The sequence below is a fragment of the Vipera ursinii genome, assembly GCF_947247035.1.
Source record: "Vipera ursinii genome assembly, chromosome: Z".
NCBI lineage: Eukaryota > Metazoa > Chordata > Lepidosauria > Squamata > Viperidae > Vipera > Vipera ursinii.
This window is the reverse complement of record NC_139517.1, coordinates 22675055-22694108: the sequence shown is the minus strand read 5'-3', so window position 1 is coordinate 22694108 and position 19054 is coordinate 22675055. Positions and strand designations below refer to the sequence as shown.

The window sequence follows — 19054 nt, the reverse complement described above, 5'->3', positions numbered from 1 at the left end:
ATCAATTGCCAAATTCCTTAATTATTAGTCCAAATAAACAGTATTTGGTCAGTAAATTTTGCCTACTAGATCAAACTTTAGTAGATAAATAGAACCATTCTAATAAAAAGTGACAATGGATATTTCACTTCATTTGGTGCTTGGAACGTTTGCAGATAGAGATGGAAGAAAGCCAATTTCAACTGAGCTTTACTCTTTCTTAATGCTCAAATTGGTTAGGGGATAGGATTTATTAAAGTATCTTCCTTATTCCTCAAATCTCCTGTTACTTTAATCAAAAAATGACAGCAGCACAAGATGGACCAGATAAAGAAACAGATGCTACATAGTCTAAAAGCATAACCAGAGGTACTATACAGTTTCAAAGAAGAGATATCAATTGTATGACAGAATTTAGTAGGACTTAAACTTAAGTAGAAAAGCTCTGTTTTTCTCCAAAACTATTCTGCCTCTGTCTGTGTGCCTCTCTCACTGTACCTCTTTATGAACCTGTGAGTGAGTGCAAGTCCATCATATACAGTATTTGCTTTTGGAGAGTCCCCATCTTCAAGCATCGTAATAATTTTAGTATGTATATAATGTCTAGTTTTATAAAAAAATTTTGCAGATCAAGACATGGCATAGGTACATACTTTTCCTCTAATAATCTCTCTTGCTTGTGCTTCTTTGTAGGTATGTTGCAAATTAAGCATGGAGAATCAAACCACTGTTTCCTACTTTCTGCTGCTGGAATTCTCAAAAAATCGGCAACTGCAGCTTCTACATTTCTTCTTATTCTTCATATTATACCTGGCAACTGCAACAGCAAATTTTCTCATTATCTCTGTAATAGCTTTTAACCATCAACTGCACAGTCCCATGTACTTCTTTCTAATGAATTTGGCTATGCAAGATTTGGGCATTGTTTCAGTCATTGTCCCCAAATCCATGGTAAATTCTCTCATGGATACCCGACAAATCTCTTACTTTGGTTGTGTTGCTCAAATCTTTCTCTTTATCTCCTTTGAAGCTTTTGAAATGTCTCTCCTGACAGTCATGGCATATGATCGATATGTTGCCATTTGCCATCCACTGCACTATGAAATGATGATGAATTGGAAAGCCTGCATTAAAATAGTGATTTTGGTGGGGGTTACAGGTGTACTGTATGGAATGTTGCACACCACTGGTACTTTTTCCATCCCTTTATGTTCTAATGTTATCAACCAGTTTTTCTGTGAAATTCCACACTTGCTAAAATTACCTTGCACTGGATTCAATCTAGTTGAGGTTGGAGTTCTTGTGATCAGTGCCACTGCAGGACTAGGTTGTTTTACTTTTGTTATTATATCTTACGCCATGATCTTCAAGGCAGTGTTGAGAATCCGTTCTGTAAAAGGAAGGCAGAAAGCCTTTTCCACTTGTCTTCCCCACCTTATAATCTTTTCTATGTTTTTGGTAACTTCATGCTTGGCCTACCTGAGACCTCCCTCTAACACCCCATCTTACTTAGATTTAACATTCACTATTCTATATTCCTTAGTTCCACCCCTGTTTAATCCCATCATCTATAGCATGAGAAATAACAATATCAAACTTGTCCTATCTAAACAGTGGAGATTCTGACATTTTCCTTCACCTATCTTTTTATTTGATTCTTTTGAATTAAACTTTATATGTCTTTGCCTTCACTTTTCATTGAAAGGAAAACTAGTTACGAAGAGAAACACAGCTGAATATAGGTAAAGTCTCATCGTGTCCTTTCAGATCAATGTTAGCACTTAATCTGGCAAACTACAATTCCTTATCCTGAATCATTGCCATTTCAGTCAGGTAGAGGTGGAGGGAAGGTGAGTGAGAAAAACTAGCAAGATATGCCCAGTTGATTCTTTCATAGGTAAATTATATATCTAATCTACAGAAATTCTCAGTTTAAAAATGGATGAAGAAGAGTAGACCTGCCTAAGTTTTATTTAATAACATTATTACTCTGACTCAGGTTAGTTCTGATATAGCAGTTTTCAAAATTTTGTAAATTTTGAATTTTATATAAATTTATTTCTGGACATTTCTTAAGCACTTGTCTCTAGTTCTGATGTCATTGCTGTCTCTTACATTCTTCAATACTAAGTAGGTTTTAAGCTATCAATGTATTTTTTATCAATAATGAAAATGTATAAAATTTACATAATCTGTTTTGAAATAATTAGCTGGAATGCATTGTTCCTATGAGCCAGTGGAAGACAGTTTTAAAACTGTGGAAATAGAATTAATTTCTTTGATCATAAATAAAACATTTTGCATTTAAAATAAGTTATTTAGTGGTCTAAACAGTTATTACTGCCTCATTGTGGGAGGAGGTGATGCTGCCTCCATTGAAGAAAATAATCTATACCTGTTTCTTAAGAAGCCATATTTGCCATGGCCTGTCCACATTTGTCCAACTACCCTCTTGATGAGTTGGATGGCTTGTGCTAGTTTCAGAGGGCCTTGAATGAAACAGGTACCTGGATTCATTTCAGTAAATTTCAGGCCAGTGACAGAAGTAAGAATGATTAAATGTTAATCTTTGACTTCTGGTTACCTTTTTGGACTATCATCACCCAACACCTTCCATTATACATGTATCTCAAATTCCCACATACAATAACATGAGGAGCCTACTTTGTATCCACATGCTACTGCGGCCTATGTGCTTAGAAAGAGATTTCTACTCTACTTCTTTGATGCTAGAGACAAAATTAGTCACTCTGATTTTGCTGTAATGTCTAATGTAATTAATTTCCAGTAAATGATTATTATACCTTTTCAGTGGTGGAAAGGTTGTGGAGAGTTGGTCGTTGGGAAAATTTGTGATCAATGTCATGATCCAGTGGAAAAGAGAATAGAACAGAGGTTCTATTAAGTTATTTGCCTAGCAACAGAATAAACATTCCAAGTAGTGACCATCAGCTGCAGCAACATTCTGAGGAGTGACAGTTAGCTGAAGCCTGGGTTACTCCTATTCTCTTGCTTTAAACAATGCACAAGCTCAGGTTGTGGCCTCACATTTTAGCCTTCATTATTAGCATTTTAAAAGGTGATATTAGCACTTTTAATATCTCAATCTAGTCTCTTTTTAACTATATATAAGCATGTTTTTGTTTTCTTATGTGACAATGAGCTTTTTCAGAAACTATACAATACAGTGCATATTCTGAAAATTCTTGAATACACTTTCAACTTTTAAGAAAGATAAAAACTCAGCTGGGAAACCTATAACTTTACTACTTTAGGAGGTTATCTAGAATCTATGTTTTGTCTTGTGAAATTCTCAGGTAAACATTGTCTTTCATTGTTTAATCACTTGCTTTCTGATGCATCAAATATACCATATGTATGTATTCTACTAATGTAGAATACATACATATTAAAAATCCATGTATATACATATTAATACATATGTTCTCTATTAATAGCTTGATTTCTGTAGCCTATGAAAAAAAATTGAGCTTTCCCCCACCCATTAATAATATTTTTTGTTTTGCCTAAATTGATAATTTATATTTTCAGATTTCCAAATAGCCTCTTTACAAAGATAAAAGTCTCTCAAATTCAGGGATCTGGATGGTACTTGAATTGAATCTGGATCTGGATTTCAAGTTCAGGGATCTATCAGCTCCACACAAAATTCAGGGTGCCTGAGTTTGGAAGCAACAAAACATGATCCCTGGGTATCAGTTTCACTCTTGAATCTTAGAACCCTGGATTTGATAAAAATTTTGGTATCAATTCAGATGGCTCTTTTGTATTCTCCTCTTTTGAAAAACACATTTTGCAGGCACACTTTGTTTGACATTGTTGGGTGAATTAACTCTGCTACCTGAAAACAAAATTGATATTCTCTCAAGAAATCAGGTGTGTATGCAAGAATGAAACCTGAAGCAAGAAAATAGATGAGAAATTACTTATTTCCTTATTTTATTCATGATTTTTTTCTGCCTCATCGAAATCAAAAGACTGCTGTGTATTACAGTACATGGAACATAAAGCTGATAAAACACAATATAAAATGCCATAAAAATAAAAACAAACACCCACCTAACTTAAAGATATAAATAGTTAAAAAGAAATTAAATATATAACATTAATGCTGCTGTCAAAACAAGTAGTCTTCTCAAGTTTCCAAAATGCAAACAAATGGGCCATTCTCCCAGTCTTTATTCCAACTGGTTCTTTATAGATGGCATATATACATAACTTCCATCTTTTGCCTATTTTCCCAAGTTAATAAAAACAATATTTTGACTTCCTGTTCCTGTTTACAGCGAAGCAGTCAGAAGATTCAGAATGCCGAGCCTTTCGGCTGATTTCTTTCTGTTTGGGGATCCTAAGGGGCCAGAATCCACCCCAGAGAGGTGGAATGAAGGAAGAAAATCCCAGGGCCTTAGGAGAGATGGCAGTCTCCCCAAACAGTCCAGAAGAAGTCTTCCAGAAACCAACAGAAGAAAAGGCTAGCTAATTCCTATGTCTAACCATAGCTGCAAACAATAGAAGTCACAAGCTCTACTTTAAGCTGATTTTAAACTGTACATTTGAATCTGGGTAAGAATATTGATTTTCTATATCCTACCTATTTTCCTGAAGAAGAAAGTCCCCAAAATAAGAGATCTCCAAAAAAAGGAGGAGGGGGTTTCTACCCCTGATGAAACTTACCCTTTAGAGCAGGGGTGTCAAACTGCCAGCCCGCAGGCCAGACACGTCACAAAGAAACCACACCCAACCCATTTCTGGCAATGGGGAAAAAGTTCTGATATGTTGCGCAACATCACATGATGTCGCGAGTTTGACATGTCTGCTTTAGAGAGAAAAAAGACTAGAAAGATTTGAAAAATGAACAAATGCTGCCATCTACTGGTGGGTGAGGATTATTAGAGGACTAATTTTCATCTCTGACCTTCAAAGTTCTCAATAAACACAGCTGTGTAAATAAAGTGAGACTAACAAACCTGAGGCAATGAATACTTCACAAGAGGAAATATATGATAAGCAGCAATTATTTCAAAGGCCAATGATTTTAAACTAAAAGAAGTACAGAACAACTTTGAAAGTATGAATCAACTTATTTCCAATTTAATTTTACTCCAAGAAATTTCTCAGGAAAATACAGCAGAGATAACCAAACATAATTTTGAGGAAGAGACTTAAAGATGGAACCGTATAAAATAAAAAATCATGATTTAATTCAAGTGGGAGATCAGATAACTTATATTTTAATGCACCCAAGCAACTTTGAAGATAGGAAAAAAGATGAGAAAAAGTACTTTACAGAGAAACAAATGAGGCAACAAAATACATCAATTAAGAAAGGCACTGACCAGAGGTCTGACTGTGGGCGCGCCAGACCATTGGAACCGTTTACCGGTGGAGCTCCGGACGGCTCCCGACCTTCGCTCCTTCCGACGTGACCTAAAAACATATTTATTTGAACAAGCCGGCCTGATCTGATGGGTTTAGGGGTATTTTAACATTTTGTATTAACCTATTGAATCGGGCTATTGTATTTAATATTTCTTTTAATTTTTATATATTGTATTTTATTGTATTGCCCTGTACACCGCCCTGAGTCCTTCGGGAGAAGGGCAGTATAAAAATTAAATTATTATTATTATTATTATTATTATTATTATTATTATTATTATTATTATTATTATTATTATTATTATTATTATTATTATTATTAAAATGGAAACTAAGAAAATAGATGATGGGACTTATCAGAGAGAATACTTTAAAAAGAAGCATTTGTTTGAATATGGCTAAAGAAATAGAAAAACTTCGGAATATACTACTTTTAGAGGGATGAATTTTTTAACTAATACAATATGTTTCTTTCCTTTCTGTAAAAAAAGAAAGAAAGCTGAAATGATTTAAACAAAGCAAATGTTCTAGGTATTTAAATGTGACTGATAAGAAAAGCATAAAAATGTGTTTTGAATTAGAGTTAAAGGATTAGATGATTAGATCTATTGAATGAAATGCTTAAAGTTTAAATAGATTGAATAAATTCTTAGCTATGGTTAAAAAGAATAAGAAATTGAGGGAATAAATATATATTAGGAGGGATACATATTTTAAGTAGTATGTTATTTTTTGTATTTCATTGCTTCTGTCTTTTTTTCTCTCTTCTTCTTTTCCTCCTCTTTTTCCTCTCTTTCTTCTTTTCTTTTCTCTTTCTACTTTTTTATCTATTGCTTAAGAAATATAAAAGTGTGAGAGGGCTTATATGGAAAAAATAGAATCAAATCCACCATTGTAAATGTAATCAACTGTTGAGAAAACTGTCACCAGTAAGAATATTTAGAATTTGGGGGGAGAAATAAACTGAAATAAGTACGGTAACAGGATTTATGATAAAGCAACTAAAATGACTAATAAAAAAATATATTATATCAATATGATGATGATTATTTTAGGAATATTGGAAAAACTATATTCTTAACTGTTATTTATCAAAATAATGAGAATTGTATTAATCTAATATTTGCAAAGAAGGATACTTTGGGGAAAGGGGAAATCAACTGAAATTAACATATGGAATATAGATTATAGAACTCAATTGTTAAAGATTGTTTTACAAATGTTACCCAGACAACACACTGTTTACTAATTATTGAGTGATTTATGTTGTGTTAAAAAAACCAATAATATATACTGATACTGATTGATACTGATACTGATTGCAAAAACTGCAAAAACAGTTCTTTTTCTACGCAAATATACCAGTCAGTGCTAGAAGTGGTGTGCCAGATACATCAGTGTGATAAAGGACTGAGAATTAGCAGAAATCATACACAGACAGGAATATTACCAGAGTCCTTCTTAGATAATTCTTTTCTTAATTAAAAAGGAGTGTGGTTTTTCATGACTGATCTGGTCTTTCTATTTTTATTTGATTACCCCATATTTGCCATTTTCTTTGAATATTAACCAGTCATATTTTTTAGTTTCTAATTATAGTTTCATATTACCACAATGTTTCAGGATGCCAATAGTAAACTATCACGGATCAAAACAATATAATCACATTTCAAAATCCCAACAGACCTGGTGTTACAAGAGGCTCAGTATTTTAAAATATTTATTTTGGTCTGATATAACAAATCAAAATGTATAACACATCAAACAAATAATGTATATTCAATGGGATATGCTTAGTTAGTCCCTTCTCTATCTGCAATTTCTTAGTTTGCTGAATTTCAAATTTAAGTTAATGAAGAAATTGGTGCATCAAAGGGAAATTATAATTCTTTGCTAGAATAATTGTCAACCAACCAATTTTCTCAAGGCAGTTTTGACATCTTTGTTCCTCATGCTGTAGATTATTGGATTCATTAGAGAAGGCACAACTGCATATAGTGTGGTAAACACTTGGTCCAGTCTGGATGGAGAATTAGCAGGTAGTATCAGGTGAGCCAAGAGGCTACTGCCAACCAATAGGGAAACCACAATGAGGTGGGGGATGCAAGTGGAGAAGGCCTTTTCTCTTTTCTCAATTGAGGGCATTCTCAGCACCGTGGTAAAGATCCGCACATAGGACAAGATAATGAATGAAAGGCAGCCAATTTCTAAGCCTGAACTAAAGATAAGTATCCAGGTTTCACCAAGGTAAGACCCAGGACAAAAGAGCTTGATTAATTGTGGAACTTCACAGAAGAACTGATTGATGATGTTGGAGCAGAAAGGCATTGAAAAAATATTTCCTGTATGAAGAGCTGCATGCAGAAATCCAACTACCCAAGCCCCTACAGCCATTTTAATGCAACTGGACCACTTCATTATGGATGCAAAGTGTAAAGGGTGACATATAGCAATGTATCTATCATAGGCCATGACAGTGAGAAGGAAGAAATTGGATGACAAGAAAGAAAGATAGAAAAACAATTGTGTCACACATTCAGAATATGAAATCCATTTGGAACTCATGAGAGCATTTACTATAGATTTGGGTATAATGGCAGATGTCCCACCAAGGTCACCAATAGATAAATTGATTAAAAAGAAATACATTGGAGTGTGCAAACAATGATTAAACAATATCAAAAAAATAATCAGAAGATTTCCCCCCAAGACAAAAAGATACATTATCAAGAAAACGCTGCTGTGTAAAATTTGAACTTCTTGATTTTCAGAAAATCCAACAAGTACAAAATCCAATATATTTGTTGTGTTCAGCATGACATTATGCTGTAAGAAGATGAAATATAAATTATATACATATCTATCACTTTTAAAAGTTTATTTTCCCCTAAGAGGAAAATAACTGTGTAACAACTTGTAACTCTATAACAACTTTTTATTCTCCCTTTACTTCTTTCTTATATGCTTTATATTATTTGGGAATATATAGCTATAAAAATGGCTTATACTTTACTGAAGTTAATGTAATTTTTATAATGTTCAGTATAACTATAAAAACCAACACTAACCTTATCATTATTTATTTCCCAAATTCTGAGCAAATCTCCCATCTTGTGTTCAATGTTTACTTGCACATCATGTCAAATAATACCTTCACAAGACCTTTTACAATGCAAACTAATCAATACTCTGATCTCCATGGGAAATAAACAGATTTTCTCAGGCCTTAGTAATCACTGCCACCATGTGAATAGCAAAGGAAATACAGTAGTCTGATGTTGGCAAACATTTAAAATACCTGAAAGGATCAGAGATACACTTTTAAAGACATATGTTTTAACAATTCATAAATATAAAAAAGAGATGCTGCTGGAAAAAAACTGACATTTTAAAAAATATTGAAAGTAATACCATGAAAAAGTAATAGAAAGTTTTAAAAGAAAAAAAGGCTTGAGGCAGCAGTTTGAGTGTTTATAGTTTTATTCTTCCATAATCTGAGTCACATTGATGCATACAAAATGGCAGATTTATTTCGAGTTTCCTTACATGTTTCCCTTCAGCTTTTACACAACAAGAAATAGGCAACACATTTCTTATAGCAGATTTAAACTTTTCAGTTGTGATTCAATAGTTTACATTTAGGAAACCTGGTTTAGTTTTCTAACTGCAATATACCATCTTAAAATTTGTATCTAAGGTTACCTTTCATTAGAGTTGGTTTGACTGGAGCAATATATGAGTCAAGGTAAATAAATGCAAAACTGTCACCTATATTATCATGCTGCAAATTTCATGACCCACGTAGAGTGACCTCAACATTTCAAGCTCACTCACATGGAATAATGAAGCAATACCAATGGCATCTATACATAAGGGAATGGTCACACTAAGTAATTTTGATGGTGCTGATGTAATTGTTCAACTCAATTTCCAAAGGCATTGTATTTACCTACATTGTTAGTAAAATGTACACATGCACAGAAAAAACACTGGCTATATGCATCATCTAGGATTGAGCAAACTTCTCTATTTTTAATATCCATTATAGTTTATTACACTCAATTTGCCAGCAAATTTAGTAATGGTAGTTAGTAATTTAGTAATAGCCAAAAATATGGAAAATGGTGTAATTCAAGGTTTGGGAAACCAAATTCCCCTAATTAACAATTGAAAACCTGCATCTTTTTCAAAGAATTTCAGAACAGATTCACAAAAATCTATGATCATATTAAATTTTGAAGACCTATAATTATTTATTTATTTATTTATTTATTTATTTATTTATTTATTTATTTATTTATTTATTTATTTATTTATTTAATTTGTATACCGCCCTTCTCTCAAGAGACTCAGGGCGGTGAACAGGGCAATACATAAAAATTAGATACAAAAATTAAAATTATTAAAACATGATTAAACAATGCCCATAATAATACAAATTTAAAATTGAAGTCATTTATAAAAATCCCACCCCGTCTCATCAGGCCAGGCCCACTTGTTTAAACAGATGGGTTTTAAGATCGCGCCGGAAGGAGCGGAGATCGGGCACCATCCGGAGCTCAACCGGAAGATGGTTCCATAAATCCGGTGCACCCACAGAGAACGCTCTCCCCCTGGGGGCCACCAGTCGGCATTCTTTGACCGGTGGCACCCTGAGGAGGCCCTCTCTGTGGGAGCGTACTGGGCGGAGGGAAGTTGACGCCGGCTGCAGGTGCTCCCCAAGGTATTCTGGACCCATGCCATGGAGGGCTTTGTAGGTCATTACCAACACCTTGAACCTCACCCGGAAGACAACTGGCAACCAATGCAGCTCGCGGAGCAAAGGTGTGACATGGGAGTATCGGGAGACCCCCAGTACAACTCTCGCGGCTGCATTCTGTACCAGTTGGAGCCTCCGAGTGGTCTTCAAGGGTAGCCCCATGTAGAGAGCGTTGCAGTAATCAAGACGAGAGGTCACGAGCGCATGAGTGACCGTGCGCAAGGCATCCCGGTCTAGATAGGGCCGCAACTGGCGCACCAGACTAGGGTGAAAGCCCCCCTAGTCACAGCTACGATATGGTCTTCTAAGGAGAGTTGTGAATCTAGGAGGACTCCCAAGTTGCGAGCCTGGATTAATCTTATTCAGTTTAAATAAATTAAGAAATGTAGAAGTTTCTTATTCTAATTATATGATGCTCCAATTCAGACAATATCTATGATTTATTCCAACTGAAATAAGTTTCCTTGTGAATAAAATCCCATTATCTTCAGTATGTTACCACAAAGGAAGAATAGCTTTTATTGTTTAATCCTATTATAATCCCAATTTTGGTTAGGCAACTACAATATACAAATGATCATAAGGGTTAAAAATAATTTTTCACTGCAGGTAATTATGGAAAAGTTCTGCTTCTCCTCTTCTTTCTCTCAAAGGATCTTTACTGAAAGCTTCTCTCATTCAACAACCCCTGTGTGAAGTTACTACTTTAATTTCATTGCAGAGGTTGAGCTGAATCAACACAAATTCAAATAAACATAATACAGGAATATAGATACATTTCGTGAATTAAAAAATCACTATCACTTTTAAAAATTGTTTTTTAAAGTACAGAAACTATATAAAATTTAAAACTTCAGAAAAGATATCTGTAAGTAGCAACATAAAACATTACTGTCAGAACCATATATTTATTTCTTGCATATATATAGGAAACTATATTTCCTATGTTTCCCTGACCCAAATTCCATTCTCTTCTCTCCCTGGGTTCTGCCATACTCCTGGAGGGAAGGGGGGACTGCCTGTGGGTTTATTGCCTTAACTTCTGCTATCGCTACAATTTAACACTTGCTTTCCTGCATTATTTCTGTCTGTACTTTCTTCTCTCTAAACCAGGGGTGTAAAACTCAATTTCATTGAGGGCCGCATCAGTATTGTGGTTGCCCTCAGGGGGCCGGGTAGGTGTGGCCTGGGTGGGCATGGCCTACTGGGTGGGTGTGACTAAAGTGCATATGGCCTACTGGGTGGGCATGGCCAGCTCTACATCGTTCGCATCAAGGGTGCCTATGGGGGCCTGGGCAGGAGTGGGACAGATCTGAGGGTCTCTGGCAGAAGGAGGGTCTCTGGGCCAGGGCCAAGGCAGTGGGGGCCATTCCCTCACTGTTTCTAGGATGGCTTCACGGGCCACATGAAACCACTTTACGGGCCGGATCTGGCCCCTGGGCCTTGTGTTTGACATGTCTGCTCTAAACTGTTAGCTAGAAAGGGAGGAGGAAGAAAGGAATGTGACTTCTGACAACTAGCTTATCTCTGCACTGCCTGATGTTATCTCCCTATTCCCATATGGACTTAACACCTGGGAATCGGCCAAAATGAAACAACCAGATGAACTTTGGGGTGGGGTTTGCTTGGGGATACTTTAACCTATTGATTCGTGCAGGAAAACCTCAGATCCTGTCTATTATGCCTACTATCAGCTTCTCCTAATAAAAGTTCATTTTGGAAGTGTTCGCTTCCATGACTTCTGCTTTCTTGGTATGAGGTTTTGAAGTGGGCCCTGACATTAGACAAGATCTGCAGTAACAGTCAACCTGAAAGGAATATCCTTGCCAGGGGACTTTGCAAAATCCACTATGTCAGATACCAGCACAGAGAAGGAAGAATCCACCACAAAGGGAGAGCCATCCCTCCAGTCGGAACCCTGCCAGCTGTCAGGCTCTGAGACATCCTACACCTCAGAGGAAGAAGTGATGGAGATGCGCAGCCACAAACCTTGGTGGTTGATGTGTGTTGGAAAAAAAGATGAGTGGGAAAAGTGGTCAAGAAAGGTAACCATGAGATGGGGAAGCCACCAGCCTGGATGGAAGCAGGACATGGAAAGATCCCTTCACTTTAGTGAAGATAAAGGAGACCACATGGAGCATTCCAGTTGGATTTTGGAGAAAGCCATCATCTGCTGAGGCTGCCAAGACCACAGCCGTCATTTCGGTGGCCCCCACTCCCCACCGTGCCACAGCTGCCAACTGAGATGGAAGGCATCACTGACAGTGACGAGGACACCTCTCCATCCAAAAGTTCCTGCCTTTGGATGTGAAGTTCCGTGGGGAGTTGCAACACCTAGAATTCTTCCTGACCCAAATCCTCAGCTACATGGAAGAGTATGGCCAAGACATCCTGACTGACAAAGCCCAGATCCTCATTGTGCAGGCAGCCCTGGATGGCATCGCAACTGCTTAGGTAGTGGATCTACATGACTGATGCTCCAGAGCTCCATAATTTCAACCAGTTCATGTTCTCCCTCAGACAATGGTCTGAGGACCTGTAAACAGACCAGAAGGCCCATGAAAAGATCAAGACCATGAAGCAGGGCAAATGACTAGTGGCTGAATATACCCAGGAGTTCCAGGCTATTGCCATTAAGCTGAATTGGCCCAAAGACATTCTGCTTAGCCATTTCAAGGATGGCCTGAATTATGACATCTACGATGCCTGCCTTCCCCTGGGAGACCCACACCATCTGCATGATTGGTATGTTGAGGCAGAGGGGGCTGAGATTGACCTGCTCAAGAGACACCACAGAGGGAATCCATGTGTCAATGCTGCTAACGTTGGATGTTCTTGCTTGACATCATAGGGAGATGTAGCCTTCCTTTAACTCATATATTACTTTTAGAGTTAGAATTAGTAGATGCTGGAGGGAATAGGGAAAATGTATCTCAAGACTGTTTGTAATAAGAGAAGGTAAGAATTTGGTCAGTTGTTAAACAAGAGGGAAATTTTGCATTTAAAACTAATTGGAGGATGTGATTTATGACATTTAATTAAGAGAGGGAATTATGCTTGATACAATGTGTATCTGAGATCCTTATCACAGCTGAGATCCTTATCACATCCTTCCAGATCAGTAATGTAGAAGTTGGTAAACTATAATTCCATATCTTCAGTGATTGCTGTTCCAAAGAGAAGATGTCAGGAGAGGAAGGTGATTGAAAAGAGCTAGAAAGATATGTCAAATTGTTTTTTTATAGGATATATATAGCCTTGACAAATACTTAACACACATTTACCTTGCCTTCTAGCTAATAAAAGAGAGAAAGAACCTGTGGCTCAGGAAGTTAAAACAACTGCCTAATATATAATCAGCCCAGGTTCGAATCTCAGATAAAGGGTATGACTGACTGATGAGAACATAAAGAGTTCGAAATGATCATCTCAGCCTCCCAAAATTCTTTATTAGCAATTTGAATAATTTACACACACACACACACACACACACACACACATATATATGTGTGTGTGTGTGTGTGTGTGTGTGTGTGTGTAATGTTTGTTAAGTATTTAGAATACACTTGCTTGGTCCCAGACACAGGACAAATCTTATTTCCTGTTTCAGCGTAGCCCAAGGCCATCTACAGGCAGTAGCCACAGCAGTGGCAGCTCATATTTGTGTAAATTTTTTGGCTTGCTAACAAAGTCCTTCAGGAAAGGGCGGTATATAAATCCAAAAAATTAATTAATTAAATAAATAAATAAATAAATAAATAAATAAATAAAGGGAGACAGATATGATCATTTCAAACTTATTTGTTCTCATCAGTCAGTCATACACTTCTGAGATTCGAACCTGGGCCGACTGTGTCTTAAGCAGTTATTTTAACCCCTAGGCCACAGGCTCTCGCTCTCTCTTTGTTAGCTGAGAAGCAAGGGAGATATGTGTTAAATGTTTGTGAAGTATTTAGAATACACTTGCTTGGTCCCAGATACAGGACAAATCTTATTTCCTGTTTCAGCCTAGCCCAAGGCCATCTACAGGCAGTAGCCACAGCAGTGGCAGCTCATATTTGTGTAATTTTTTTGGCTTGCTAACATATAATTTACCCATAGAAAATCTCAGTTTAAAAGGTTATGAGAGTGTGTGTTTAATAACATTATTATTCTCACTCAGTTTAGTTGTGATGTAGCTGTGTTTAAATTTTCTGCAGAACTTTGGATATTTCATTCTACTTAAGCTCTGTTATGGTGTCTGGTCCTGATGCCATTGCTCTCTATCAAGTTCTTCTGTACTAAGTAGAATCTAAGCTGACAATGTACTTTGGAAGAATTATATAAAATTTACATGATCTATTTTGGAATAATCAGCTGGAATACATTCCTCCTATGGATACATGGAAGACCAACTAAAATTGTCTTTAAAATTCATCATAGCATGGGTGTAATTTATTTAATTTTAATTGAATGGGAATGCCCCATCCCCCTGTGCCAGCAGAAGGGGCATGCTGCAGACCTCCTTGGTCAAATGATTCTGGCTGGTGGGATCTAGGAGACCCCAAGCAATCAATCCAAAATAGAATAATGAGGAAATGCTAAAAACATATATTTGTATATACACACAAGGGAATGATTGCACAAAGTTTTGGTGGAAGCTGATATAATTCTTCAACTTCATTGCCAAGCATATCTGCAGATTTTTAAAAGATACCAATTTTGTCCTCATTTTCATTATGAAATCTTATGATTCTTTCTCCAGAATTATAATGAATTTTATGGTGAATTATATTACTAAATTATTCATATTTAATTTGTTATGTTAAGAAAAACTGGGCACAATGAGGTACAAGGTATCTGTGATTATAATTAACATTCTGAAAATTTATCCAAAGTCTGTCATTTTACCCAACATATAGAAAGTTGTGAATATACAATCACAAAGCAATTTTTAATTACTATTTTTGCTTTACTTCACCAATTTAGCTTTACCCATAGTTTTAAAAAGGGCTAATGCACCATTTCAATTTTTTTCTAGACAGTTGAGAGAAAGTAAAGCAGTCACATACCCATCACCTAAGTAATTTAACTATTTCCAAGAAATCAACTCAACTTCATCCCAAATAACTCCATAAAAACCAAGCTCCAGGTATCTTTTTTTTAATTGAAAAGTTTTAAAATACATTTTATCTTTAACAATCCCCCCTTCCCCCTCCCCTACCTATCCCTCCCTACCCCTCCCCCCTTTCCCCCCTCCCCCCCCGACTTCCCAGAGCTAAATACAGGGTATAAAAACCAAGAACAATCATAAGCATCCATATGCTACCAACAATAAATTCTTAAATCTATCACTCTCTAGCTCATATAAGATAACTACAAGCAATACTAATATTTCATATAGAAAAAAAAGAAAATAGAAAGGAAGACTTATTCAAATGCTAAATGAAACTTTTTAGTCCCATATTTGTTCTGGATATATTCAATCCATTTTTTTCACTCCATAATATAACGTTCTTGCGAGTGAAGCAAGCTCCAGGTATCTTAACCAAAGTTACCAAGTTGGAGTCCAACTCTGTCAGTATCTCACTGAGATACTAATCTAAGCATCCCTTTGGTGCTTCATCTCCCAAAGCTTTTCAGAAAACCAAGACACACAGGGACAGTCTATAGAGCAACAATATGGCAAAGCATGAACCATGTACCCTATCATAGATGTGGTTAATATCGAGTCTGGATTGCTGACCGGATCTTCAGGGAAAACCTCAATTTCTCACAGAAACCTTACTGAGGTTAACAGTCCCTTAGTATAATCTGATCAAGTAGACACCATTTCATTGTGAGCAGAAGGTCACCCCCAATAAGAAGGAGGTCATTGGGGAGTGATCTATCTATAGCAACAAAATGATATTAATATCCTCCACCATGTTCTAAGATGGCGGCGCCTGGAATGGCTGCGGCTGCATTGGCTCTTGAAGGCGAATAGTTTTGGGAGGAATAGTAAGGGCTATAGGCCACATGATCAGGAAGATTTTAATGTGTTTGAGCAACATGGTGGAACTAAGCAGCAAGATCTGACTGCTGGCCCAGTGATGGATTCTATTGCAAATCAGGGCTGTTTCCAGAGGAGGCAGAGGAGGAGAGGACCTGGAGCTTATGGAGCGAAGGAACTGGATGAGGCTGCCAGCAGGCCCAGAGGAAGAGAGAGAGGCTTTTGGAGGAGTTGGTGGCGGCGGCAGCAGCGTGCTCCAGGGGCGAAAAGAAGCAAGGCCTCTTTAAGGAAAGGGTGGAAGAGTCAGGATCAGAAAAAGGAAAGAAGGCGAGGTTGTCAGAATACAAGCTAACTTGAGGGCTAATCCACATGGAGCCCCATTTCCATCTGTCCTGTTTGCCATCGTTCACTCCCTGGAAACTAAAATGGACAATGTGAAATTTGAGCGGGCCCCGAACAAGGAGTGGTGACCCTTTGAGAGCTGTATGCAACGAAATTTCATTTTGATGTATGCCGATTGGTGTACATTCAAAGTGACAATAAAGTTATCATCATCATGTGAACACTTCACAACTGCTCTAAGACAAAAATAAGATCTAAACTACAGTTACCTGCATTTGTTGGAGTATCAGGCATAGCCAGTGGTGGGATTCAAATATGTGAACAACCAGTTTTCTGTGTGGATGCTGCCAGGAACTGTTGAGCTCTTAGACTTCATGTTACTAGTAAGGTAAATTGAAATCATTGAGAACTAGGAGCCTAAAGTTGTTAACTACAGTGTAGAGAAGACAAAGTACCAAGCTCCACAGAAGTCTAAAACTAGTTGCAGTGAAATGAACTATAGTAATAGATTCTTATAAGTCTTGTTATGCCTTAGCTCTTCCCTTTCTTATATAAATTCAGAGATGCCTATCTGATATGTTTAAGCATACTTTCTTATTTGGACTTAAGCCATGTTCTGTTTCATATTCCATTGCTAACAGCTCTCCACCAACGCCATCCTCCTTATAATTTACAGTGTGTCCTTTGAATACACACCTAATAATCTCTCTTCTGATATTCACACATGCACTGGGTTTGTGTACCCTGGTGAGATATGTGACATAGATATCATAAAATTCTAACAATAAATAAAAAAATATTTCCAATATTCATTATACTGATAGATTACACAGAACCAAACTGAAATCTAAATAGCCATCTAATATTAATTGAGGTTCAGAAAAAAGGATCACAATCAGATTTTTAGAAATTATAATTTTTAAATCAAGAAGAACTAATTAAAATCTTTTTATTTTTATCTCAAATCAGTCTAACTAACTAAAGGTGTAAAATGGGATAGTTGTTGTTGTTGCTAGCTGCGAAGTCGTGTCCGACCCATCGCGACCCTATGGACAACGTTCCTCCAGGCCTTTCTGTCCTCTACCATCTTCTGGAGTCCATTTAAGCTCACGCCTACTGCTTCAGTTTACTCCATCCAGCCACCTCATTCTCTGTCGTCCCCTTCTTCTCTTGCCCTCAATCTTTCCCAGCATTAGACTCTTCTCCAGTGAGTCCTTCCTTCTCATTAGGTGCCCAAAGTATTTGAGTTTTAGCTTTAGGATCTGGCCTTCTAAGGGATAGTTGTAGATGCCCCCAAGAAGGAGAGTTTTTATTAAAGGCAGTCATTCAAAATTCAGTTCTAGCCAAAATTATACAAAATGGTATAATTTGAGGCTTGGATATACAACTTCTTTAATAAAAAACAATATATTTTTCAAGGAACATCATAACTGAGGATCCTCACAAAAATGTCCAATATATTAAATTATGGACAATTGAAAATTGCATCTAACTGAAATAACTTCATATCATGTTATTGATTTGAACAGGATTTCCTTCTAATTTAATCCAAATTTTATTAGAAAATCAAATTTTTAAATAATTAGAATTTAGTCAATAAAATTATGATTATGGTTTTTATTCCTCTTTGTCTCCAAAACTTTTACCCACTATATTTCTAAAATATAGGAATTAAGTAAGGACACGTGGGATCTATTAATATAACCCCTGGCTTTACCAGCATTCTGGATCACTCTGTTTTATATCTAGAACCACAGCATAAAACGATTGCTTTCAGTCTAAATCTTGATTCACTCTGATGGGATCCTGAACTGTTTCCTCAGCTAGACTTGTGATGAAGCTATTGGCATGGATACCACAAACTAACTTTTATGATGTCATGCTGATGCTATCTCTCTGAGTATGAGAAACTGTTAGGGAACTGCACAGCCAGTGTCCAAATGGAGTCAGAGACACTGACATGATGTAAATGACAGAGGTAAATGAGGTAAATGACAGAGAACACACAGGGCACACAGAGGGGAAAAAATGTGAAATAAGGAAACTCCCTCTTTTCACTCACAGCAACCAATCACAGCTCAGGTTGTCTCATGCAGTGGTCAGGTCTCTTCAACCAATTAGCTATAACTGTGTGTTCTTACTCATTATCCAACTCTTCACAGCTCCAGCTATTAAATTTTAAATATCTTAACAGAAACATCTATTAATACTTCGTTCTCATGTCAGTTGCCTGGAAATAAAATACAGCCATGGTAATCTCAGATCAATGCTACAAAACTGAAGAAGATCATTAACCTCACCTTAAATTGTGCACATTCTAGTTTATGTTTATTCATCTAGCAACTTTGTGTATATTAATGTCTTTATATAAGCTCTGTTTGGTTGCTGCTGTCAAGTTTGCAAACATTACAACAGCTTTGTTAGTGCAGTTATTTTTAAAGCCATGAATATAGACAATTATCTGTTTTCTTGTTTTTACTAAGGAAAAGTGATAATAATTGTTTTTCCCAAGGTAATGACCACAGAGACGTCCTCTTCAGCTTTGAAACGGAGATGAGCACCGGCCCCTAGAGTTGGAAACGACTAGCACGCATGTGCGGGGG

The 19054-nt window shown here is 36.7% G+C and overlaps 2 protein-coding genes across 2 annotated transcripts; one reads left to right on the top strand and one right to left on the bottom strand.

Moving 5' to 3' along the window:
* Window positions 1–690: 690 nt before the first annotated feature.
* On the top strand, window positions 691–1605 carry LOC310649875 (olfactory receptor 14J1-like; the record flags this gene model as incomplete). Its single annotated transcript, XM_083378704.1, has 1 exon — window positions 691–1605. One exon carries the CDS (start codon window positions 691–693, stop codon window positions 1603–1605), a length of 915 nt encoding a protein of 304 aa, XP_083234830.1.
* A 5679-nt stretch (window positions 1606–7284) lies between these two features.
* LOC310650025 (olfactory receptor 14J1-like) lies at window positions 7285–8196 on the bottom strand (the record flags this gene model as incomplete). The annotated part of the gene is made up of 1 exon (XM_083378860.1): window positions 7285–8196. The coding sequence occupies one exon, from the start codon at window positions 8194–8196 to the stop codon at window positions 7285–7287; it is 912 nt and encodes a 303-aa protein (XP_083234986.1).
* Between the last annotated feature and the right edge of the window lie 10858 nt (window positions 8197–19054).